The 27,087-nt window shown below is 41.1% G+C and overlaps 1 protein-coding gene across 8 annotated transcripts in view; it reads right to left on the reverse strand.

Annotated features, from left to right (window-relative positions):
- Positions 1-27,087, reverse strand: part of fgd4a (FYVE, RhoGEF and PH domain containing 4a) — a 74,294-nt gene that overhangs the window by 24,030 nt on the left and 23,177 nt on the right. For 5 of the 8 annotated variants that reach the window (XR_013186064.1, XM_077193597.1, XM_077193603.1 and 2 more), the window contains exon 2: positions 11,497-11,583. Coding sequence is in view for 5 of the 8 variants with exons in the window: in XM_077193597.1 (XP_077049712.1) it covers positions 11,497-11,583 (87 nt within the window). In the remaining 3 variants the exon portion in view is untranslated. Of the gene's footprint in view, positions 1-1,437; positions 1,573-11,496; positions 11,584-18,059; positions 18,209-27,087 lie in introns of those variants that run through there. The other 3 variants (XM_077193598.1, XM_077193602.1, XM_077193599.1) reach the window with 2 other exon arrangements.

Here is a 27,087-nt window from a genome sequence, read left to right on the forward strand (position 1 = left end):
CGGCAATCAGTATCATAGTTTTAACAGCATTTTGGTGCTGATGTCTGATATACGGATAAAAGATGGGAAGTGGTTGGAGATAAGGTTGATTTACCAGAAAAAGCAGCTTGGCAATTTTGCTGGAATTAACTACCTTAGCTTGTTTGTATAAGCATACCTGCATAACAAAACATCTAAAGCATTCTCAGGTGAATAATGCTGCTAACCTCAGGGCATGACCTGGATCAGTCTATATAACTGGCCTCTGGGTTACCATGGCAACCTCCTCCCATAATCCCCTGTCTGGGAAAAGAGATGAAATATAAACTGTCCACATCACAACAGAGAAATCACCTGCATGTACATCTATTAGAAATGTCTCGCTGGGTTTTGCAGCTGTAATGAGTAGAAGAGTGAGCCAGGTCGATGTCAAACCACGTGTGGTCCAGTGAATGTAAACTAGAAATTGCTGCTAAAATGTGAGCATGGGAAAAAGTACAAATGTTCCGCATTCCCAGAGTCTAAAACAAAGATTTGTGCCAACTTTGGCATTCCTAGCTAAGTATAGAAAGGGAAAAGAAGTCTGTGGTCTGACCTGACATATACAGAGAGCTCAGTTAAAGATAATGGCTTCATTATCAGAACAACATCGGAGTTAAATAGCACCATTTTGTTCTAGTAAAGGATTAATGTCTGACCTTTGGTCACTAAACTCATTTCATGTTTGTACATGGAAGTTTGACACATAACATCGACTTTTAACTAGTTATGGTTACAAATAGCAACATAATAATCAACCTTACTTGATACAGTATATTTGAATATGGCTGCACTTTGGTACTGTACTAATCAATAAAAACCTTGTGGGAAAGTACCAACACAGAACAGCTCATTTAGTTCGCAAAACGAAGTGGGAACTGACCATAAGGAGCAGGAATAGCAAACAAAAGTGTTTCAGAACTTGTCCTGCAATACAGGAACATAAAGAGGCAATAAAAACTTGAAGGAAGTTAGAAATGCAAGAATGTAAAAAGCATTTCCTTTACTGTGCAATGGTGCCAGATGAAAAATGCAAACTAACAAGACTGAAAAATGCAAAAATGCTTAAAATTGTTCTTACATGTTGGAAAACAAACCCACGAGAAAGTCAGAAATAAAGCACACAGATGACCAAATGTCTGAGGAAGACATAATTTTGCAGAAAAGTACATTTGTATCACTTAAAATAATTATTCATGTAAATAACAGAATAATTACAAAATCAAATCAAAATTAATGCAATCTTAATATGTCACACTCACAAAGAAGAAAAACTAAAACTAATGTGTCAAACAAAAAAGCTTTTCCAGCGTCCTCCACTAATGTACTGTTGCCAAGTTGAATTATACTGTCAATCAATGAAAACACAGGACTAGCAGGGGGACGGTTGTGATCAGTGTTAAACCAGAGTAATCTCACCTTCTGTCTGTTTAAATTGGCCCAAATAATCCCAGGACAATGAGAAAAATATAAGAGCCGTCTTCTTCATTCAAGCCTTCCGGTCCTCTATAAACCACAGACTGACTGAAACTCTGCCACAAAGACACAAGGAAATGGTCCCTCCCTCTACTCACACACACACTGCATGCTCAAGCCCAACAGGCCACTTGCTTTCAAACATCGTCATAACCAATGGTCTCATGTCTTTTGTGGTGGAAATCTTAGCTTTATCACATTAGTTCACTCAACAATAAATTATATATATATATATATATATATATATATATATATATATATATATAGAGAGAGAGAGAGAGAGAGAGAGAGTTTCATGAAAAAAAGCCATTCTTCAAAATTTCTCCTTTCGTGTTCTGGAGAAGAAAGAAAGCACAGGTGTGGAATTTAGTTAATGATGACTACATTTTTATTTTTCTGTGAATTAACCCTTTAAAACCTTCAGAGCACAGTCCAGTGTGAGTATTGTTGCATTTCTGAATGGAGTAAAACTGAGAGTTTGACTGTGAGGGCAAGACAAGTGATGAAATTATTTGATGATAGATGAAATGAGAAACAAATGCAATAGACCTTAGTCAGGGTGGACGACATACTGAATTTTACGAATTTTTGTCTATTGAAAGGTTTTTTGGAAGGATGTTTTGTCAGTTGAACAATTAGCATGTAGTTAAACACCACAATCGATTGAATGCAGTGTACTTCTATCCCTCAAAACCTCGTTTTCATTCCTGTCAAAAACCCTGACAAGTCTATGGTGCCCCTTCAAAAGCTTAATTCCCATCCCTCTCAAATCTCTGTGTACTTGTACTAGTGGCACATAAACCCTCTGACGGGGACACACAGACACACCGTTCAAGTTCATTAAACTGTTTACCAGATTCCACTGCAGATCTGATTTACTTTAATCTCATTTTGACATCAAGTGGGGACAGGAGAGTTGTGTCTTGAGAATCTGGTAATCTGGTATCATCTTGATGCATCTCAGACAGCCACAACTCAACCAAACTCAACTCAAACCTAAAGGATGTCTATAACGACTTGTGCCCTCAGACTTTCTGTTGCATACAGTTAATGAAGTAAAATTTTCATATTCTGCTTTGCTGCTTAAAAATAGCTTCATTTGGCACCGGAAGTGTTCTTAGTATTTGCAGAAATGCAGATACAACACCTAAACATCAACCTGCCATTGCAACAGTATCCACAACAATCACTAAAGGGCTGTCAGTGTATAGTCTATGATGTGATGATCCAGACATGAAGAAAATGAGAAGTCCAACAGCCAAGCTTTGCTACATCAACCACTGCAGGAGGGAACCAAAAACTCAATTAATGATTAGATACATAATGCTTAACATTTATACTGTTCAAAAGTTTGGGGTCAGTAAGATTTTTTTAAAATATATTTTTGAAGTCTGTTATTTATTCCTGTGATATAAAAATTCAATAACCTGAATTTTCAGCATTACTACTCCAGTCTTCAGTGAACATTTCATATTATTATGAATATTGAAAACTGATGTGCTGCTTAAAATTTTTGTGGAAACAGTGATATATTTCCTTTCCAGGATTTTTTTATTAATAGAAAGTTCAAAATAATTATTTAGTTGATATAAAAATCTTTTGTAACATTATAAAATGTCTTTACTTTCACTTTTGATCAATATAATGCATCCTTGCTGAAGAAAATAATTTCTTTAAAAATAACTGACCCCAAATGTTTTAATAGTAGGATGTGATGCTTCAAAACACTGCACACAAATGTTAATAAGCAAGGAAAAGCCACTCGACCATATAAGTCATATACTCAGGGCCAAAACCACATCATTAACCACCTGTTCAGTTCTCAGTGATTCCTACATTTGGCATTATTATATGTCCACTATTGGAGTAAGCTCAGTGTTCATGTCTCTGAGCTTGAACAAGTCTGACCAGCACAACTACTGTAATGCCATGTCACCACAGACCTTCATTTGTATTCCCATATTGACTAGAGAACAAAAACTTCTCAGGTTAATACTGATGTGACAAATGAAAACAAACTTTTTGAAGGTATAACATGGCATTTGATTACACATGAAGCTACAAACACTCACATCACAATGTAATATAACAGAATATGTAATCCTGTATTTGAAATTAAAGGGACATTTATTCATCGAGTACTTATATCCAAAGGCGGTTGTTAACAAGTGGCTAAATGGGACTACAGAGTCTGTAACATTAAACATCACTCTAAACAGGTAAACTCGTCTACTCTCTAGTACACTTTCACAGCCTCGTTGCAAACTATTATTACTCAAACTTTCATGGAAAATGTTTCAAACAAAGACTGAAGGAGTTGTTGTAAGCGACATTGAAGTAACGCGAACGTGGTGTAGTTTGTTTATAGCTGTGGGATTACAAATTTGAAATAACATCACATGAAAAACTAAGGTTGAGTACACTGTCTTTACCATTTAGCATTTAAGGTTAAGATGATATCAGAGGAATGATTCTGTTAAGCATAGTTTCCAGCAAGAGTTTTCTGCAAATCCTGTTCTCTTTATTGTAAATCAAATGAGCCAGATTACGGAGACTCTCACCAATTGTCTTTAATAGCCCTTGAAGCTCCTGTCCCATTCTTTGAATAGTTATGCTGATTGGATCAGGACTGATGATACTCTAGAGTCTGGGGCGGGTTACTATACCTGGATACTTCTTTTGCATGCTTTGTTTAAGGTTGTCACCCAGATGTTTTGTCACTGCCTCCTAAAATCTATATAAACTACAATGTATGACTGCCTTAGTGGGACTTGATGACTGCAGTTACAAAACAGCATATTCTCAATAAAGAATCCTGCTGAAGGAGATACAACCAAGTCTCCTCGTCTTCACTTCTGAATTTCCAACATAGCCTATATTTTGCTTTTGAATTCTAACCATTTAATTCTTGCTAAAAAATTAATAAAAGTTTTTTTTACAATGAACAAAATGTGTAAGAATCATAAGCTTTGCATCAGTTTAGAAAGGCCTGAAAAACAGACACCGTCCCCCAACACTTTATCGAATCAACAACTGGCTGACAATTTGAATTAGTTTTATTGCCAGTTTAAAAAATGGCATACCTGAAGGACATTACTGGACCCTTGCTGGACCCCCTGCAGTTTCAATCAAGCAAACAGGTCTGTGGATGATGCAGTCAACAAGGGATCCTGCAACATCTGGACAAACCAGGGACTTAAGTGAGGATCCTGTTTGTGGACTTCAACTCAGCCTTCAACACAATCATTCCAAACCTCCTCCTGTCCAAATTAACCCAGCTCTCTGTGCTCTCCTCCATCTGTCAGTGAATCACCAACTTCCTGACAGACAGGCAGCAGCTAGTGAGGCCGGAAAAAATCACATCCAACACCTGCACAATCAGCACTGGCGCCCGCCAAGGATGTGTGCTCTCCCCACTACTCTTCTCCATGTACACCAAAAACTGTACTGCAAAAGATCCCTCTGTCAAGCTCCTGAAGTTTGAAGCAACCCCCCCCCCCCCCAACCCCAATGGGCACAACCCTCTTTAAGGACCTGAAGTGGGACAATCACATTGACTCCCTTGTGAAAAAGGCCCAGCAGAGGTTTTACTTCCTTCGCCAAATGAGGAAGTTCAACCTGCCAGAGCAGCTACTGATACAGTTCTACTATGCCGTCATTGAGTCGGTCCTCTGCACTAGTATAACTGTCTCAGCTCAGCTACCAAATCATATCTCAGAAGACTACAGTGGATAATCCAGACTGATGAGAGAATCATCAGTACACCCCTCCCCACTCTCCAAGAACTGTACTCATCCAGAGTGAGTAAAAGGGTAGGCAAAATCACTCTTGACCCCTCACACCCAGGCCACTTCCTCTTTGAACTGTTGCCATTTGGCCGGCGCTACAGAGCACGGAGCACCAGAACAGCCAGGCACACGAAAAGTTTCTTTCCTCAGAAAAAACCAATTGGGTTATTGTTGAGGGAACCAGGGTGATGCTATCTTTTGGCTTGATCTACAAAAATATGTCATCCATGTACCACTCTATTTCTTGCATAACAATCTGAGTTTTTGCCATTAACACAAAGAAGCAACATGCAAGAAGTTATTTTGTAGATTGCATGTTTTTTATTTATGTGGTGACATGCTTGGCAACCCACCGTATAAGCTCATTCTGCCCCACAAATTGTACATTAAACATCAAATATGGACTGAATTAAGTGCAAAATTCTCCGAAGTCATCTCCATGTTAACATGTTAACCTCCTTCCATTAATCAAAAGAAACAGAAGAAAAAAAATGACGGAAAACTGAGGTGGCCCATTGACCCCAGTGCATGTTCAGCCATGTCCATTAATTTCCATAACACTTAAAACGTATTCGGTTACTAACGTAACCTCGGTTCTCTCTAGAGATGGAACGAGTACTGCGTAATATCTTACGCTATGGGGAACACAATGCAAAACGCTGTGCGTACTGGGATCCGACACCAAAGTCCCAAGGGCAGTAGCCCGGGGCTCATATAGTGCATAATCACCATAGACTCACAGAGAGTCGGAGAAGAGAGGCTGCAAGCATCATTCACCATGAAATAGCATCCTACAGGAGCTAGTTATGTTAACAGTGTTTCACGCAGACAGGGTGAACGTGTTCAGCCTGAACTGGGTAATAGTACGGGTTATTCAACACCCATGGAGCTGTTTTATCGCTCAGTGAGCGATGCACAAGCGAAACTCAGCATCTGGGCCGGCACAGCGGGGCAGATAGCACTGAATTCTATACCGACAGAAGCTTGGCTTGTAAGGCGGGAACCTCTAGGTTGTAAAACCTTATAAATGTAGACGGCGAGGCCCAGCCCGCGGCCGTACAGATATCGGTAACCCCACTATACCACGCCTCTCGTGGAGTGCGCTCTGACACCCAAAGGACACTGCAGGCCCTTAGAAGTGCAAGTCAGTGCAATGGTGTCTACTATCCATCTGGATAGGCTCTGTTTGGATGCGGCCAGTCCCTTGGAGCGTCCGCCAAACAAAACGAAGAGCTGCTCAGTCTGTCTGAAGACCGACGAGCGGGACGCATAAGCTCTCAGTGCCCTGACAGGGCAGAGGAGACTCGCATCCTTCTCCCATCACGAACCGGGAGGGCGCACAGGGAAATAACCTGTCCCTGAACGGTGTATTGAGAGATGTGGGCACGTACCCATGCCTTGGTTTGAGTATGACTTTTGAGCTATTAGGCCCATGCATGACGCGCTTAACGAAAGCGCTTGCAAGTCCCCTACGCGCTTCACTGAAGTGAGAGCCATAAGGAATACCGTTTTGAGAGACAGATGTTTCATGTCTGACAAATGGATTGGCTCGAATGGGGCACCTTTCATGGCTTCCAAAACCGTAGAAAGGTCCCACACAGGGACTGAGGGGGGTCTGGGAGGATTCAGCCTCCGAGCTCCCCTGAGGAATCGCACGACGAGGTCGTTTTTCCCCAGTGACTGGCCAGACGTCGGTTTTGCAAACGCCGCTATGGCCGCTACGTATACTTTGAGCGTGGATGGGGTTCTGCCCTTATCCAGCAGCTCCTGAAGGAGAGCTCTTCCGTAACCCCGCAGTCTGCGGGTGAAAAGCCCTGAGCTTGACACCAGGCAGAGAACACTGACCACTTTGAGGAATAAAGCCGTCTAGTAGATGGGGCTCTAGCCTGCGTGATTGTATTTAACACTCCGTCTTGGAGGTTAGCGGGTACCCGTTGATGGCCCATGCATGTAGGGACCATAATTCTGGGCGAGGATGCCAAATCGAGCCCTTTGCCTGAGAGAGGAGGTCTCTCCTCACCGGTATCGGCGCAGTGCTGGTCCGCCGCATTAGGACTGGGAACCAATTCTGGTTTGTCCAGAGCGGAGCCACGAGTAGCACTGGGCATCCGTTTTCCCTGATTTGTTCCAGCACTTGAGGCTGGAGCGAGATGGATGGAAAAGCATAGAGGGGGCAGCGGGGCCATACGTGGGCCAGCGCATCCCTGCTCTTGGAGAAAAAGTTCGGACAGTGAGCGCTTTCTTGGGACGCGAACAGGTCCACCTGGGCTCTGCCGAATGTCTCCCACAGCAGTTGGATCGTCTGCAGGTGCAGCGACCATTCCCCTGCTGGGACATTGTTTCTGGACAGACGGTCTGGTCCCAGATTAAGGCGACCAGGCACATGCGCTGCTGTCAGTGAAAGCAGGTTGTGCTGAGCCCAGACCAGGAGGCGTTCCGTCAGCCTGTAAAGGTTTCGGGACCTGACGCCACCCTGGTGATTTATGTATGCCACCACTGACATGTTGTCCAACCGGACTAAGACGTGGCGGCCTTTTATCTGGGGACAAAAGCGCCATAGCGTGTTGTCGACTGCCAGCATTTCATTCGACTGATACCAGTCGGCTATTTTCCAAGGTTCCAGAGCCGAAACGCATTTCATGTCGACCCTGAGGTGAAACAGACCAGAGGTCCATGCCCGGGGTGGAACTCGCACTTTCAGCCATAACTGCAGTGGGCGTATGCCCTGAGGCCCATGAGGCCCAGCATTTTCTGAAACCTTTTGAGCGGGACTATAGAGCTGCGGCGAAAGGATTTTGCGGCGCGCTGAATGTCCAGTTCTCACTCTGGCGACAGACGTGCTGTCATAGACAGCGAGTCCCGCACTGTTCCCAGAAAAGAGATTTTCTGGCTGGGAAACAGCGAACTCTTCGCCCAATTGACTGTGAGACCCAGATTCTCGAGATGCTCGAGTAATGTGATTCTGTGTTCTATGAGCTCTGAATGTGATCTAGCTAGAATCAGCCAATCGTCCATGTAGTTAAAAACTCGCATGCCCTGAAGTCTCAGGGGTGCGAGGGCCGCGTCCATGCACTTTGTAAATGTATGGGGTGCTAGGGATAGGCCGAACGGTAGGACTGTGTATTGATATGCCTGGCCCTCGAAGGCGAATCTCAGGAATCGCCTGTGACGTGACGCTATTTGTATTTGGAAATAGGCGTTTTTCAGATCTATTGACATAAACCAGTCTCCCTGGCGCACTTGCGCGAGGATTTTCCTGGTTGTGAGCATTCTGAACTGGCGCTTCATAAGCACTCTGTTCAGCTGTCGCAGATCTAGAATGGGTCTGAGACCCCCGTATTTCGGTACCAGAAAATATCTGCTGTATAGCCCCCCTTCGCTCTGAGCCTGAGATAAAGGTTCTATGGCCACTTTGCACAGAAGTTTCACTATTTCGGCTCGAAGTAGATGAGATACTTCATGTTTACCGTGGTTTCGACTCGCGCCGTGTAACGGCAGGGACGTTGAGCGAACTGTAGCGAATAGCCTCTTTTTATAGTGTTCAACACCCATTCTGATACCCCGGGAAGCTTTGCCCACGCATTTGCGTGAATAGCTAGGGGTAGAATGAAAACCGGGCTCTGGCCGCGGCATAGCGGCGGCTGCAGAGCTTCGGTGTGCTGAGACATAAACACTGTGTTTATAGTGTGCGAGGCGGGAGGCGCGCCAATCGCAGCGGGCAGCCTGGTCACGTTTGAATTCTCTATGTCAGGTTGTGGAGAGAGAGCGAGCGTTTTTGCACAATCGACATGAGTCGATTTTATTTGTGCTAGCCCTGAACTGTGGCGGGCTGTGTCTGTGTGTGTGAAAGGGCACTGAGACATGGGCATTCTTACAACACTCATAACACCATCGGCCGTGGCTGGAATACCAGAAAATACACTCTTTTGGGATTTATCTGGGTCGCCGTAAAAATGGCATTTGTGTGCAGGCAAGCGGGCTGTGGTGCCGGCTTGTTTACTGCGAAATACACTGGAACAGTCACATTGTTTGGAACTGAACGAGCGAGAAGTTTCGGTGGAGTCTGGCCGCAGCGAGACTTAAACACCGTGGGTCTTAACTGACTATATGTGTGTTGGTTTCGTTTTACAGAAAACAAGGCACATGCAGTGTGTAGTGTTTGTGGGCACTGGGTTGTGAGCACATTCACTACATTTAATGCACAATGACATGAGTCGATCTCATTTGTGCGAGCCCTGCACTGTGGCGGGCTGTGTTTGTGTGTAGAAATGAACACTGGGCTGTGGGCATTTTTATTACACTCATAACACCATTGGCTGTGGCCGGAATACCAGAAAATACACTGCTTATATGATTTTTCTGGGTCACCGTGGAAACGGCATTTTTGTGCAGGCAAGCGGGCCATGGTACCGGCTTGTTTACCGCAAAATACACTGGAACAGTCGCATTTTCTTGGAACTGAACGAGCGAAAAGTTTCGGTGCAAGTCTGGCCGCGGCGAGACTAAATTTGATCTGCTGCGAGACCTGGGATCGAACACGGGTCTCCCGTGCGAAGGCTTTGGGTTTCGCCACTGAGCCACAGGGGGAAACGACAAATTCTTAAAATACCTCGAGCAGATAAGAGAGCGTCATCACAGTTTGTGTGTGTTGGCATTTGTTTGCAGGCGTGCGTGTTATACAACAGGCTCATTGCTGCAATATTGACATTTTCAGCCGCTCAAACTAAGAGGAGCTGAGAAATGTTTGAGAAATGGAGATTGGTCCGGCCTCGGCGGGACCAAAACACACTCTTTCCTCATTTCGCCGGTGACGCATGTCCACGGGGGGCGGGGTAGCTTTCTTGTAACGTAAAGAAAGTTAGCCGCGCAGCGGTTTTGATGCTGGCCCGTTTCCCTGACGACTCGCGGACAGAGGGGGGGAGGTCCACAGAGCTTTCCCAGTCCTCACTGTCCGACGCCAGGATAGAGCAACTGGCCTTCTCTACAGATGCAGCCATCTCGTCGTCATTAACGGCGGAAGCGGCGGCGCACGGCGGCCGTTGTCCGTCAGCGAGCGACTCGAGTGAAGCTGGTGAAGCTGGCGGCTGAACCGGCGAGCTATCACGGGCTGGAGAAGGCTCGGGGCTGTTTCATCGACCTCAATGGGGGAAGCGGCGGCAGACGGCGGCCGCTGTCCGTCGGTGAGGGACTCGAGCGATGCCGGCTAAGCTGGCGGGCGAACCGGCGAGCTTTGGCGAGCAGGAGAAGGCTCGGGGCCGCGCTGGGCACGGCGCTTTTACGGCGCGGCGCTACAGCGGGCTGAAGTGCAGGCTCTGAGAATGATGCCAGGCGAGTCCTCAGAGTCACCATCGGCAGTAGCTCACAGTGAGGGCATCCGCCGTCGACGAGAGCGAGAGCCGCATGATCCTCACCCAGGAAGGAAACGCAGATGACATGGCGATCCTCTTCCCTCAGTGTGGCTCGGCACGAGCCGCAGGATCTATGCATCTTGAAAAAGACGCAGCTCTTTTAGGAGAGGGAGAGAGACATTGAAAAAATGTGTGTCGTAGCGGCGAACACACACACACACACTTGCAGAAAAGGATATAACGCCGAAAAGCGTAGCAGGTACGGCGGCTAAAGGCGGTGATGCCAGCGACTTCAGACTCAAAGGCTCATCCCGCTGTGTGCTTTTTCTCAGACGGCGTGGCTTCTCACTCCGGATCCAGCGATGCGGTGATGCTTCGCTGAAGAGATGAAAATCAGTTGTACCAGCCTAATCGAGCTATGTTTATAGGGCAAGAAATGCCCATATTGGATATGTGTCACGCAGAGCCTCTCTCGATAGGCTGCTGCTGTTGCCGCAGGGTCGCCAATAGGCGCGCAAGCCGTCTTGCCTATGTCTGCATGCTGCTGCACAGCGTTTTACATTAATTCAAAATTAAGGATAATTTTTGGCTTCAATATCTAGTGGAAAAGAGGTTTTCCCCGCAGCGTAAGATATTACGCAGTACGAGAGATACTCTCGTAAGAGAACTACTACATAACATGTAAATGTATCTGTTATCTCTTACAACTGATCATAAATACAACAGCTCGCCACTGCAGGTTTTTTAGGAAAGATTCATTCTGACAAAAATGTCAGACTCCCATGGGTCCAAGCTCCAAGTCTCCAAGTCAAGAGAAATGAAGAGACAGAATAAGAAGGAGAGGAAGGGAGGGATATATTGCCCACCTTTGTTCTGAGCGATTTTCACCCCAACACAAGGTTCCTCTTCATCAGATTGTTTGGAGGGAAAGCAGCTGGGGTTGCCAGCTTTATCTGAAAGAAAACATAAGAAATATTTATTCGTTTTATTCTTGCTATTATGCATAAAGTATAAAGCGTCACAAGATACTTCAGAAATCATTCATATATGCTGATTTTCATACTCAAGAAATGTTCTTATTTGTAACGAGGTATTGTGGGAAGGAGGAGGCGGGAACAGGCGAACATTCAACAAAATTTAATACCAAAAATGTAACGAGGTATTGTGGCAAGGAGGAGACGGGAACAGGCGAACATTCAACAAAATTTAATACCAAAAATAAAACAAATTACAAAACGAAAGTAAAAGACAGCAGCCCCTCACAGACGACTGCTGCCACATAAAATAAAACATAAATATCAAATAAAATAGTCTAGGCCTGGCCTCTCTCGTTCTTCACTGTCGTCGCTCCTCCTTACTCACGACCCTCAGCCTTGGCCTGCTCGCCACATTATTTCAGGATTCTTTAATGAATAGAAACTAAAAGTAAAAAAAATAAAAAATAAAATAAAAACACTTTATTCTAAACCACGAAGCCTGTCAAACTATCTTTCCTACAATGCACTTAGGACCTATAAGTGGTTAACTAGCATTTATGGACTGCAAACATTCAAAAACAACAAACGGCCTGAATTAATTTTTCTGAAATGACATGAACAGATGTCCCGAAATACTGGAATTTACATTCCAGTAACTAAAAAAAATAATAATTTTTAAACCTGTCAAGAACATGTATGGATCATTACATGTGGCCACCAGAAACAGTTCACTCATATGTACTTGTTGATGTTGAACATGATGGTTGTGAGGATTTGATCCCAGTTAGATATGAATGCCATTTCATCCCAAAGGTGTTCAATGGATTTCAAGTCTGGCTTTTGTGCAGGCCAGTTCTTGAACACAAGACTCAAATAATTTTGATATGAATCTCACTTAGGACATAGAGAATTGTCCTGATGTAATAGAAAAAGACCCTCTGCAAATTATACCAAATTGAAAGCTTATTATAACTTCACAATACAAAATAAATAAATAGTTTAATTTATTACAAGAAATTATATCAGTTAGATGAAGCTGAAAGCTTAAAATAATGTCATAATGCAAAATAAAAATAAAATAGATGTAATTTAATTATACAAAATATTTAATTTATATAAAAGTCAAAAAATCCACAATGAATGATAACTAAATAAATAGGCTTAATTTAATCTAGATGCAAAATATACATTTTACCTTAGAAGTTAAACCATTAAACTGTATTATGTATGATATTATGATTGTAGAACAATTAAGACAAATGTATTCTGGATGATAAAAACACTGAGCAGAAGGTCTGTGTGTGAAGAGAGAGCATGAGAGAAGATTAATCCAGCATTTGTAGCAAAACAAAAGAAAAGTAAATCCCCAGAGACGCACCAGCAATTAATTCTCTCTATTTCTAATGCACATAAAAGATGAAAGCCAAACAGTAAACAAGTGGCGTGTGGTTTCCAATTGTTCACACATGTGCGCATGAAGGCACACGTTGAGACTCACACAGTTTATAAAGTGCACAGCTGAAAATAGAAAATTGTTAAACTACTGAGAGACAATTAAACAGGCTAGGGAAGCAAAGAGAAACAATGCAGTGATGAATGATGAAGAACTCAAGTACAGTAACCAGCTAAACATAAAGCATAAAAGACACCAAATGTTTAATGAAGCAAACGGAAAAAGCAGTCAGTTTAATGTGCATTTAAACAAGTTTAAAGTAAGGTATATTTTGAGTGGAACGGTGTGTGTGTGTGTGTGTGTGTGTGTGTGTGTGTGTGTGTGTGTTCACGTGCGTGCATTTTATCCTGGGAGTGAGATTAAAGCAAGGCTTTTTCCTTGTACCATCTGGAGCCCTTGTGAAAAAAGAATCCGGTGTCCCCCGCACACTCAAACATACACACATGTTCACATAAGTCATTTTAATGGCAGCTTTACAAAAAAAACCCCAACACATTCTGTAAGCTAACACAAGCACAACAAACAAACTTTAACGGACATGAAAGAAGGGGCTGGTGGGACCCTTAATAAACGCTTTTTTATGACCGATCAAATACAGACTCTCCCAATAAACGCTGCACAAATCAGGACACTGAATGGAGTACTGGGATGTGTAGAGCTGGATAACCATCCAAATTGTTTCCATGACACCTCAATTAATCAGTTTGCTTGGTTAGAAACACAAAATAGAGTCATCTTTTATTTGAATACAAATGAAAAATAGCAATGACATGTTTATGAGGTTATTTATGATACTGTGTAGCATGTAATTTAGCATTATGTGGAGCCCTTGTTAGAGGATTAGAGTAGATTTGCCATGTATCATGTTCACAGTCGAGTGGCCATAATGGATGTAAACACTGTGGTATTCAATAAGGCAGTGAATTATGGATTTGGTCAATGTAATAATAAATGCTCCCCTAAATTAGGCTCATCAATTTCCAGTATGTATGAATGCATACATTTAATGTAATTGTAACCGACTATCAGAACACTGAGCTGAGCTATGATGCATAAAACCGAAGGTACAGATTAATCCTGCATTTACCAACTGTGCTCCGAACACGGATTCAATATTGCCAGGCAAAACATTACCAAAAAAAACCAAACAATAGTTACCAGTTTGTACCGAAATACCACAGCATGCAGCTACTGTCATTATTACTACTCTAACAGCATAGTAAATTAATAAGAGATCACATTTAAACCGGGTAAGAGCAAGAATGTTTCAGAACATTCCCGATTGTTGTCATTGTTTAATGACAATGACAAAACATGACAATCTGGGGCTCAGGTCAGGAAGCAGACAAACTGGCTAAACCGACCGTCTGCTAGCGGCCTCGCGTCACCAAGGTCAGATAAATCCCATCACATAGAGCCTCTTTCACCTAGATATCATCATATAGAGACTGTGTCTGTTCCCCGAATTTGGAAATCCAAAAAACGTCCAAACCGATCTAAGGTTAAAATGTAATTGATATTCAACAAATAAAAAATAGATATATTACAGATGAGCAAGCGATAAAGCTTGGGTTGCTGAATATTCGATCCCTTACTTCAAAAGCACTCATAGTTAATGATATGATTTCAGATTATAACATAGATGTGCTGTGTATGACAGAAACCTGGCTAAAACCAGACGATTACATTACTTTAAATGAGTCCACCCCCCATGATTACTGTTATAAACATGAACCTCGCCTGAAAGGCAAAGGGGGAGGTGTTGCTGTAATTTATAGTAATATTTTCAAAACCACTAAAAAATCTAGTTTAAAATATATTTCTTTTGAAGTGTTGGTGCTTAATGTAAAAATATATAATGTAAACGATAAATCAAGTTTGAGAATTCTGCTGGCAACTGTCTACAGGCCACCAGGGCACCATAAAGATTTTATCAAAGAATTTGCTGACTTTCTATCAGAATTAGTATTGACTGCAGATAAAGTCCTAATTGTTGGTGATTTTAATATACATGTAGATAATGGAAAAGATGCAATGGGATTGGCATTTAAAGACATTCTTAACTCTATTGGAGTTAGACAACACGTGTCAGGACCTACTCATTGTCGTAATCATACTCTAGATCTAATATTATCACATGGAATCAATGTTGATGCTGTTGAAATTCTGCAGCAGAGCGATGACATCTCAGATCATTATCTAGTCTCATGTAAATTACATTTAGCCAAGGCTGCAAAGCCAACTACGTGTTACAAGTATGTTAGACCTATGAATTCTGCCACTAAAGATTGCTTTATCAATAATCTTCCTAATCAGATTCATCGTCTCAGCATCCCAGATAGCTTAGAAGAACTTGATATTGCAACAGAAACTTTTAACTCTCTCCTTTCCAGCACTTTAGATACAGTTGTTCCGTTGCGCTTAAAGAAGATTAAAGAAAATAGTCCAACACCGTGGTACAACGAGCACACCCGGGCCCTTAAGAGAGCAGCCAGAAAAATGGAGCGCAACTGGAAGAAAACAAAACTAGAGGTAGAAAAGGCAGTATCCTCACAACTGTGTTCCTTTCTTAAAAGAAATGGTATCTGCGAGGATTTCCAGTCAGGATTTAGACCGCACCATAGCACTGAGACAGCTCTCATTAGAGTCACAAATGATTTGCTCTTATCATCCAATCGTGGTTGTATCTCTCTATTAGTGTTACTTGATCTTAGTGCTGCATTTGACACCATTGACCACAACATTCTCTTAAATAGACTAGAAAACTATGTTGGCATTAGTGGAATTGCATTAGCATGGTTTAAATCATATTTATCTGACCGCTATCAGTTTGTAGCAGTAAATGAAGAGATGTCTTATCGATCACAAGTTCAGTATGGCGTACCACAAGGCTCAGTACTAGGACCGCTGCTGTTCACTCTGTACATGCTACCTTTAGGAGATATCATTAGGAAACATGGAATTAGCTTTCACTGTTATGCTGATGATACTCAGCTCTATATTTCTTCCAAACCTAACGAAACTCACCAATTCACAAAATTATCGGAATGCATAGTTGATATCAAAAATTGGATGACTAGTAATTTCCTACTACTAAATTCTGAAAAAACAGAGATTCTAATTATTGGACAAAAAACTTCCACACGTAATAACCTAGAATACTGCTTAACACTTGATGGCTGCTCTGTTAAGTCTTCGTCGTCAGTTAGGAACCTGGGTGTGCTCTTTGATACCAATCTTTCATTTGAAAGTCACGTGTCTGGTGTCTGTAAAACCACATTTTTCCATCTTAAAAATATATCTAAATTACGTCATATGCTCTCATTGACAAATGCGGAACAACTAGTTCATGCGTTCATGACATCAAGGCTAGATTATTGTAATGCTCTACTGGGTGGTTGCCCTGCACGCTTAATAAACAAACTACAGCTAGTTCAAAACGCAGCCGCTAGAGTTCTTACCAGAACCAGGAAGTATGACCATATTAGCCCGGTTCTGTCAACACTGCATTGGCTCCCTATTAAACATCGTATAAATTTTAAAATATTGCTGATTACTTACAAAGCACTAAATGGTTTAGCTCCCCAGTACTTGAGCGAGCTCTTAACGCATTATAGTCCTTCACGTCTATTGCGATCTCAAAACTTGAAAACCTGCGCACATATATTCAAACGCACATAACTATAGAATCAATTCTTAATGCGCATGTGAACGCCATCAGCGTCTATCACAGGTTCACGTTTAAAGTCTGTTTAGAGAGAACGGTGTCGTCTTAGCGGCCCCTAATTTAATAACAAATGATCATTTAGACGGAAGTGAATCAATCAAAACTAACTTTAGCTGGAAAAAACATTTTTCAAGAGCCACTATGCAACCAAACCAATCTCTGTTACCTTAAATTATATGTTTATCTCTGTAAAGCTGCTTTGAAACAATCTACATTTTTAAAAGCGCTATATAAATGAGGATGACTTGACTTGACTTAATGTTTTTTCTTCATGATAATGCAATTTAGACAATAACTGACCACCACCATCCTTACTTGTGTGGGTCATATTTCACTAAAAAAAAAAAAATCCCATAATGAGCTAAAAAAATAAATTCCACATGTCGTATTTCTCCTCCCACAACCATAGAGAGAATAAGCGAATATGGATAATGGATGGATGTCTTAGATCTTTTGATTTTGGGATGATATACTGTATGACCTGGGGGCCATTGCGTAAACTGCTAAGACTAGTCTTACAAGTTATGCTTTCTGTACACCTAAAGACTTTGAAAAGATTTAGAAAAGACTTTATAAGATTATCAGCTCACATCTAAAGACTTGGGTTCACAGTTTTTAGTCTCAGACTAAAGACTTGCAATACTATCAAACATGTTTGATATGAAAGACTAGAGAAAGACTGGCATAAATCGGGTCGCCGACTGCAGATTATCACCTCACATTTAACGATCGAGACGACGGGAGCGCGCCGAGACTCCAGTAAGATTCCTAAAGACTGCCGGTCTTTAGTCTGGGACTGTGAAAATCCTTTGGTGTACGCCCGGCATAAGACTGTTGAATATCTGTTTTAAGTCAGTTAAAAAGACTGATTGGTCCTTGACTAACCAACCACTAGTTGGTCATACTAACACTTAAGACACACAGTCTTAACATAATGGCTATGTTTATGCAACAGGCCCCTGGACACATTTTTGACCAGCTGTATGAGATTCACCTGTTTATACTTGTTTGAATTTACAGCAAACTGTCCACAAGATGAAACGAAGATAGATAACATGTACCAACAGATATATAAATGGCCTGGTGGAGCTTGTATGCTGGAAAATTCAGACAGAATGCATCTCTCTGCCATACGGTGAAACTTGCACAAGTCTAATAACTGGTCTAAACGAGACTATTACATATCATGAGTACAACATGAATTCTTTGCACGAATACATGTAAACTGAAAGTCAAGTCACACGAAAATGCTTAAGAAAATGAGAAAAATACCTGATCTGTTATTAGTCCTCCGGTGTGGCTGGGTTTGTGTTTCTCTCACATTCCTAAGATGTTTCTCCATCTTAAATCACACGGTAATTTGCTAAGCAACAGGGAAAGGCCCTCTACATGCAACTCGCTTTACAAGTGTCACCCAAAACAAGCAGCAGCTTTTATTCTTCCTGTGGCTGTCTCTCTCTTTCTACCCCTAAGCGGTCACAAAACCGGTTTTTACAGAAGCCGGACATGGACTGTAAGTAAATGTTTATTGAATAACAATGTAAGGACTGGGCTAAGTGGGTGAATCTGAATAACTAAATACATTCTGCTAAAGACCAAAAATCTCTGAATGTAAATTAACCCAAACACACACACACACACACACACACATTCCCCCACCAGTGAAGACCACACTCAGGACAGAGCGTGGTGTCCGCTTACAAGACATTTTATGACTAATCGGAATGTCCCAAAGGAAGTGGATTCCAAAGCGAAAAGGAACTTCTTTTCTTTAAAAGACATTTAACCAGATATATTCGATGTGTTTTTTTTGTGTGTCCATTTGCCCATGTCACATTGGAATGACTATGATTTTATCGTAGCTTAAGGTGAATTATAAATACCTTCATTATGCATTTTAAATATAACTGTCTATTCCCATAACTTGTACACATAGTTCTGGACACCTCCAGAATGCTTTCGGTGTGATCAATCAGAATACGTACAGTAATATCCAGTAAAATATAGTTTACTATGTTTTCCATCTTTGGAGTGAAAAGAGACCAAAACTAACATCACTGGTGTTCTTAGATAACAGCGTTTACGACCCAAAGGAATGTTCACAGAACTGTGGCTCTCTCTGAATTCTAACCAAGGAGGAGAAATGAATCCTGTATTCATATATACAGGTCCTTCTCAAAAAATTAGCATATTGTGATAAAGTTCATTATTTTCCATAATGTAATGATAAAAATTAAACTTTCATATATTTTAGATTCATTGCACACCAACTGAAATATTTCAGGTCTTTTATTGTTTTAATACTGATGATTTTGGAATACAGCTCATGAAAACCCAAAATTCCTATCTAAAAAAATTAGCATATTTCATCCGACCAATAAAAGAAGTGTTTTTAATACAAAAAAAAGAGGCAACCTTCAAATAATTATGTTCAGTTATGCACTCAAGAGTCAATACTTGGTCGGGAATCCTTTTGCAGAAATGACTGCTTCAATGCGGCGTGGCATGGAGGCAATAAGCCTGTGGCACTGCTGAGGTGTTATGGAGGCCCAGGATGCTTCGATAGCGGCCTCAAGCTCATCCAGAGTGTTGGGTCTTGCGTCTCTCAACTTTCTCTTCACAATATCCCACAGATTCTCTATGGGGTTCAGGTCAGGAGAGTTGGCAGGCCAATTGAGCACAGTAATACCATGGTCAGTAAACCATTTACCAGTGGTTTTGGCACTGTGAGCAGGTGCCAGGTCGTGCTGAAAAATGAAATCTTCATCTCCATAAAGCTTTTCAGCAGATGGAAGCATGAAGTGCTCCAAAATCTCCTGATAGCTAGCTGCATTGACCCTGCCCTTGATAAAACACAGTGGACCAACACCAGCAGCTGACATGGCACCCCAGACCATCACTGACTGTGGGTGCTTGACACTGGACTACAGGCATTTTGGCATTTCCTTCTCCCCAGTCTTCCTCCAGACTCTGGGACCTTGATTTCCGAATGACATGCAAAACTGAGCAACAGTCCAGTGCTGCTTCTCTGTAGCCCAGGTCAGGCGCTTCTGCTGCTGTTTCTGGTTCAAAAGTGGCTTGACCTGGGGAATGCGGCACCTGTAGCCCATTTCCTGCACACGCCTGTGCACGGTGGCTCTGGATGTTTCTACTCCAGACTCAGTCCACTGCTTCCGCAGGTCCCCCAAGGTCTGGAATCGGTCCTTCTCCACAATCTTCCTCAGGGTCTGGTCATCTCTTCTCGTTGTGCAGCGTTTTTTTGCCACACTTTTTCCTTCCCACAGACTTCCCACTGAGGTGCCTTGATACAGCACTCTGGGAACAGCCTATTTGTGCAGAAATTTCTTTCTGTGTCTTACCCTCTTGCTTGAGGGTGTCAATGATGGCCTTCTGGACAGCAGTCAGGTCGGCAGTCTTACCCATGATTGTGGTTTTGAGTAATGAAACAGGCTGGGAGTTTTTAAAAGCCTCAGGAATCTTTTGCAGGTGTTTAGAGTTAATTAGTTGATTCAGATGATTAGGTTAATAGCTCGTTTAGAGACCCTTTTCATGATATGCTAATTTTTTGAGACAGGAATTTTGGGTTTTCATGAGCTGTATGCCAAAATCATCAGTATTAAAACAATAAAAGACCTGAAATATTTCAGTTGGTGTGCAATGAATCTAAAATATATGAAAGTTTAATTTTTATCATTACATTATGGAAAATAATGAACTTTATCACAATATGCTAATTTTTTTAGAAGGACCTGTATATATGCTATTATATATCCACTTGAGAATTGTATGAACAATGTATCTAAGTTCCCTATTTCATGAGTTGCCTTTTTGTGGTTTGGTCTATGTTTCTCGACAACTCTAATGCGATAATGTTTTAAACTTTGCCAACTAATGTTTAACCAAATCCATTTGTGGCAAGTTTGGTCTCGATAAACTCCAATCTTCATTCCCCATTTGTTAATTGACATTACATTTTGCTAAACTTGTGACACATTAGTATTATAAGAATTGTGAAGATTCTGCTCTTAAACACCGACGAAATTAGGGTTTCAAATGTCTCTCTCCTAGACAAAGAGCAATAAAAACCAAAGTCCCGCCTGTGAAATTCCAACCCTCTAATTGGCCAAGTCAACAGGAAGAGGCCGGATTTCTCCAAGGTGATAAATGACGCTTCCCCCCTCCGCTCGCTCTGTTACTTCGCCTGTCTTTGTGTCATAATGTAAGGTCTCGCCTCCGAAAAAAAAAAATTTAACAATTTTTGTTAAAACAAATTTACACAGACATGTTGTTCAGATGTGAATATCTGAACTAAAAACAAACTAAAAACATCTAAAATATATAATTCATTTAATTTTTATTTAAAATTAATTATATATAAGGAATATAAGGATAAAGAATATAATATATATTATATATATATAATATATATAAGAATATAATATAAGGATAAATTGATTAAATAAATATAGAAAGACTGAAAACAATTGTGTGAACGTAGAGCCGCAGTAGATCGCGTTTGAAAAACAATTAAAACTTAGTAGACAAATGCTATAAAAAGAGAACGGAATGGAGGTAACGTAGCAAGCTAACAGGCTTGAGTAAAGGACAGGAGAAATTATGCATTAGTGCACAAGCATTCGCTGAAAACCACTGAGTACAGTGACTAAAAAACAATATTTTACTGCTGCTGTTATTAACTGCCTTTGTATTTAATACTTCACTTTGTAAACACCGTTTTAATTTAACCTATTTCTGCGGTAGCGCTATTTTAATCCATCACTTACGTTGCGAGCGAACTGATTGCGCAACCTGATGCTCGAGACAAAATACAGACATCCCGGAAGTCCCGGGAGTCTCCCGCATATTGATTGCGGCTCCCTGATGCCCGCGAATTAGTTCAAACTCCCTAAATCTAGAGCGCGCAAGCAAGAGCGCGCATGCGAGACAGAAGAGACTGCTCCAAACCGTGTAGCGCGCGCGCTCGGCAGAGCGCCTGAGGGAGAGAGACCTTGCGTGTGTGTGCGTACCAGTAAACGCTCCCCGTGACGTAAGCAGATCAACTAATCGATAATGACATTCGTTGACAACGATTTTCATAATCGATTATAATCGATTTTATCGATTAGTTGTTGCAGCCCTAGTGACATATCTCTTCAGCAAATCCATCTACAAGGGACCTTTAAACGAGCGCGCGCTCGTTTTGAAGGAGAAACACGCGCACGTGACCACGTGGCGAGAGACGCACACACGCTTCTTCACCAGCCATGCGAAGATGTGACGTTAACTCCGCGTGATTTCCTCGTAGAGATCTTTATTTCTTTTCTTTGTTAGTCAAAGTTTTGTTTTCCGTAGTCGACTCTGTTCACTTCCACAAAGTGAAACGAACTTAGCCGAACTATTTTCCTTTGGTAATGTTACCCCAAAGACTTGGAAACTCCGTTCAACACGCGCGCCAAGCAGCACCCAGTGACGCTTCCTAAAGGACTCCGCTGACGCACGCGCAGGAATGCCGCGACACAGAGAGACCCAGAAACTTAAGTATATCTCTTTATAGAGCTTCTAAGAAGCATTAAGATGATGTTTTCGTGTTGTTACAGACAGGGGACTGTCAGGGGGAATGTTGCCAATGCTCTCTCTCTCTCTTCCTCTTCCCCTCTCACACGTGTTTCCATTGTCCACACTCTATGCATTTCTCGTTCATCGATGCCTTATCGTGTATTGTTGTTTATTATGTTTGTAAATACATATATCCCATGTAACCGTAGTAAATACATAAGTAGTTCTGCCTTATTAAATTCATTATATTCATCTGATTGATGTACTGCCTTTTGGCTCATTTTCAAGTCCCTTAAGTGCCAAAAGATCTTATAGCAACAAGCTTACAAATTAAAGATACTTTAAAGAGTATGTGTTTATGGGGCAGGAAACCCAATTCTTGTGGCCACAGAATTGCTTTTCCTGAAATCCTATAAAGTAAGAGGTGTAAGGAACTCAGCTTTTTGGAAATATTAATAATCAATAATATCTTGTTATTATTAATTATAAATATTTGGGTCAGTTAATTGGATTAACTTGATGTGGCTGAATTAATATTACAATCAATTAATCAGTTCTTCCAACGAACTCTTTTGATTATTAATTTATTCTAAGAAAAGGGTATCTTCCATGGCCACCGAAGAATAATTATTTCTTCGCCTGTACAGTACTTTGAGCCAGTAGCAAAAACCGTGATCGTAAAGTGACTTGTATTGCAAACAAAACAGAACCAAATACATATTATGTACAAGTTTTATTAACTAAATATAGATATTTATATGAATATAAATAAACTAAACAACATACACACATGAATACATAAATAGGTTAGTGATAGGATGAAATTGGAAACCAGAAGAGGGTCTATGAGAAGAACCATCAGAATTTCATTTTCACATTTCATTGAATTGAATACTTGCATTTGTAATGGGAACAATTCTTGAAGTTGTTGAAAATTGAAGTCGTTGATGGTTCCGGCAGTGTCAAGTGGAAGTTGGTTGAGCGTTCTCTTTCTCCAGGATCGCATGGCTGGTTTGGGCAAGGCCTGGGACTCTGTTGAGGCCACGCCGAGCACCCAGGAGAAGTGAGGAAGTCAGAAGGATGGGTGATTGGAGTCGTTGTTGGTTGGAGTCTTTGTTCCAAAACTCTTGAGATTGTCCTTGGTTCTTTGTGAGAGAGTCACCTCTCTCCTGCCTGAGCCCATATCTGGTTGGATTGAGGCCTGCTGGGCCCTGGGGCCCCCGTGGAGGGGGAAGGGGGTTCCCCAGTAACACCAGAACAGTGTTCCGGCTGGATGAAAGAACTAAGAGAGGGAGGTCACATGTGGACTGTCTCTAAGAAGGCCTGGAGAAGATCCTCCCCTAAGGGTTGAACTCGACCAATCAGAAAGGGGACATGTCTGAGAGGGAAAGTGGCTCTTAGTTGATTTACGGATCTTTGTCCCCAGCATGCTTAGACTGTTCATTCAAGCTCAAATAGACAACAAATTCACATTGCATTCTAAGAGAAGGTGATGTACATCAAAGTGTGTGTCATTAAATGAGGATTAATTTGCTAGGAAGCATGATACAGGTGAGGTTATATTGACCGTTGGGTGGTCGTTCAACCACATACACCCCAATCAAACATACCATGTTGTTATACCTAATAGTACACGAGACAGTAAATCATCACAGTTTCTGTGAGGCATGTTCCTTCATAGATCAGAGTAACACCGCAAAGTTTATTTAATTAAAGATGGTCTCTCTCTCTTAAGCATGTGGCGCATGTGGCCACATTCCTTTGAGGTCGTAAAGTCTGTTATCAGTCTTAAAGTGTTCTGTAACCGGACACCCGGCTGACAAAGTAACTTCATTTGTGAGGTTAGTTTTAAATGTTAAATGTTTTAAATGAGGTTATATTTAAATTAAATATAGTGAATATGAATAATTAGTGTGTGTCTGATTGGTCCAGACCCTACAGAGGATATTGTGGAGTCCCACAAATATTAGTCTGACAATTGAGCTAATTAATTTAGCCTGTTTTGTAAGACGTGGTCCGTGTAGTTAATTGCAATCAACTTGTGGTTAAGTGCAAGGATACACAGACATGCATGCAGGTAAAATGACATATCACCCCTTATCGGGAGTTTTATTAACATGTAAGACTGATCTAATCCAAACATGTATGAATAATTATTAATTACCAATTATTAATTATGATATGCAAATTCCCCACGGATTAGATCCGCCCCAGAGTCTTTACAACAACATAGATACTTTAAACATCAGCTTAGATGATGCAATGTGCTACCAATACCTGCAGAAGAAAAATAAAGCCAACCGCAGTGAATTCCTCCTATTCTAAGGAGTTTTGTAGGCATTCAAAAATATTATGTCTGTATGTGCAGTACACGAATCCGCTGACTGCTGGCGAATAGAGAATAATTACACGAGTCAATAAAAGCTGCTGAGTGAGGGATGAAAAAGAGGGAAGTCTTAATCTGTGAGAATATCAACAAACCAACCCCCTTCAGCTTTCATCTCCCTCTCTTTCCCAATGTGAACAGGACTATGAGATTCTGTAGAACCTTACGGGCCTTAAAAAGATATTAACAGGAAATGAATGGTTGGCATACTTTCGAAACTATATAAAACACTAAGGTTGGTATTAATGTCATGATCAGGAAATGACAATCTTAGACTTTTGTCTGCCTTCGAATTTTCAGCATGCTGACTGATAATATAGTTCAACAGTAAAGCACAATTATTTAGTGTCATCAAAGCAAGTAAATGTGCAGTTATATTCATTGTAAGTAATATAGCTGCTTATGGCCATTTTTGGCAGGATTTTATTAGGAATCTTTTGAACAATGCACAATTCACATTATAAACACTTGCTACACATTGAATTAAATCAAACAATCTTCAAAGCTATAGCATGTTACTTTAAACAGCATGCCACTCTTAAAATCTCTCTGTAAAATTAAACAAACGTTGTATAAGGCAGAACCGCATCTATTGGCTATAAATGATGCAACATTACACACAATTTTTAAAGTTGGGTCAGGTGCTTGCCGCTCATCTCGTTGCGCCACTGGGAAGATGCGTTTTCAAACAGATGTCGAAGTACCATAGTTCAAGGGAGAATCAACTCAAAAAGAAGATATCATATATAAAATGCACCGCATGGTTTTAATAATTTCAGATGAGATCACTCTCAGAAAACACAATGTCTGGAACAGAAGCAATTTTTTAATCACTTCTGGCCACAGTACCTCTTGCGGTCTGGGCAAGTTCCACACAGGATTCAAACCCATGACCTGAAAGGTTCAGGGCTTGTGGAATTACTGATAGCGCCACTCAGTTGACACTGGTTCATCAGGCTGACGGTGAGAGCCTTTAGTGTGAGAATGAGCACACAAGAGCATTACTTAATATTTTTAGCATGCTAAGCTAACTTAATGCTAATGTAACTTATAGTTAACCTGATAGCTGAAGAGCCACATTAGAAAGAATGGCAACTGGTTAGCATGCTAACCAATTAGCATGCTAAGCTAACTAGGATAAGACAACAAGTATGACAAAATGTAAATGTAAATGTGACAAACAAAGGAAGGGTCAAATTTGGGGAGATATTCCTCAGGAACGGTAGCAAATATCAAAATCCATTCAGTTATTTCTGTGCGACTCAGTCCAAAGATCATCTGAGCCGATTTTGGACAAAATTGCCCAAAATTTGTAGGAGTAGCAAAAAAAACGTTTTAATTTGCTTCAATATGACGGACAGTCACATTGTTGGGAAATGACAAATGAAACATCGCTGGAATCGACATAAACCAAGGAACATAATGATACAAAGAAAACAAACTATGTTTCCAAAAGTTAAGCGCTTTTTCAAAAAACAATATATCTCTGGAACACTAGGTGGCGCTGTATTCAAACTTCTCGGGAACCTTCAGAACATGCTGATGATGATTCGTACAACATTTTGTGCCGATAAGTTCTGAGCAAGAACTCCCTGCGCATCCATGCAGCCTAGCAAGATTTTAAGGTACAACATAATTCCAGAATTTATTCTGATTCAAGGGGAATCAGAATGCCAAATCCTGACTGACAAGAGGAGGAGCTGGGGATGGAGGAGGGTAATTAGCTCTTGAGAAACGTGATAAATGCTGATAATACTGAAGGAGCTTGTTGACTCACATTATCTTTGGACTGAGCTGCACAGAAATGACTGAACAGATTTTTTTAAATAATCTTGGTTCAAAAGTTATGATGTTGGGAACTATATATAGAATATATATATATACAGTGATAGGCGTCGTTTTCCTATAGGTAGAGGTGTATCAGCTGAAGCGGTCTTGGCTAACATGACCTGCCAGAACGACACTAAGCTTGATTTTTGGGTCGACCTCGTTAAGTTCGCAACAACATAACTTTTGAACAAAGATGAATTCAAAATATCTGTTCAGTCATTTATGTGCGTCTCAGTCCAAAGCTAATCTGAGGCAATTTTCGTAGGAATTGGAAAAAATTTGAAAGAGGAGAAGTGAAAAAACTCAATACTGTACTTTTCAAAATGGACACTACTGTAATGGTCGGAGTCTTATTTTAAGATATTGAATGGGATCAGTACGATAAGAGGAATCAGGTGTATTAAGTTTCATTTTTCTCAAAAGTTATAACCATTTGAAAAGAGAATTTTTGATCTGGTGGTGGCGCTATAGAGTTAGTCCTAGATACCTCAACGTTGGTCAGAATACCATTCATTACCATCACTAGAA

This window comes from Siphateles boraxobius, unplaced genomic scaffold (assembly GCF_051911475.1).
Source record: "Siphateles boraxobius isolate OS27281-9 unplaced genomic scaffold, OSU_SipBor_1 31, whole genome shotgun sequence".
In the NCBI taxonomy this organism is placed as follows: domain Eukaryota; kingdom Metazoa; phylum Chordata; class Actinopteri; order Cypriniformes; family Leuciscidae; genus Siphateles; species Siphateles boraxobius.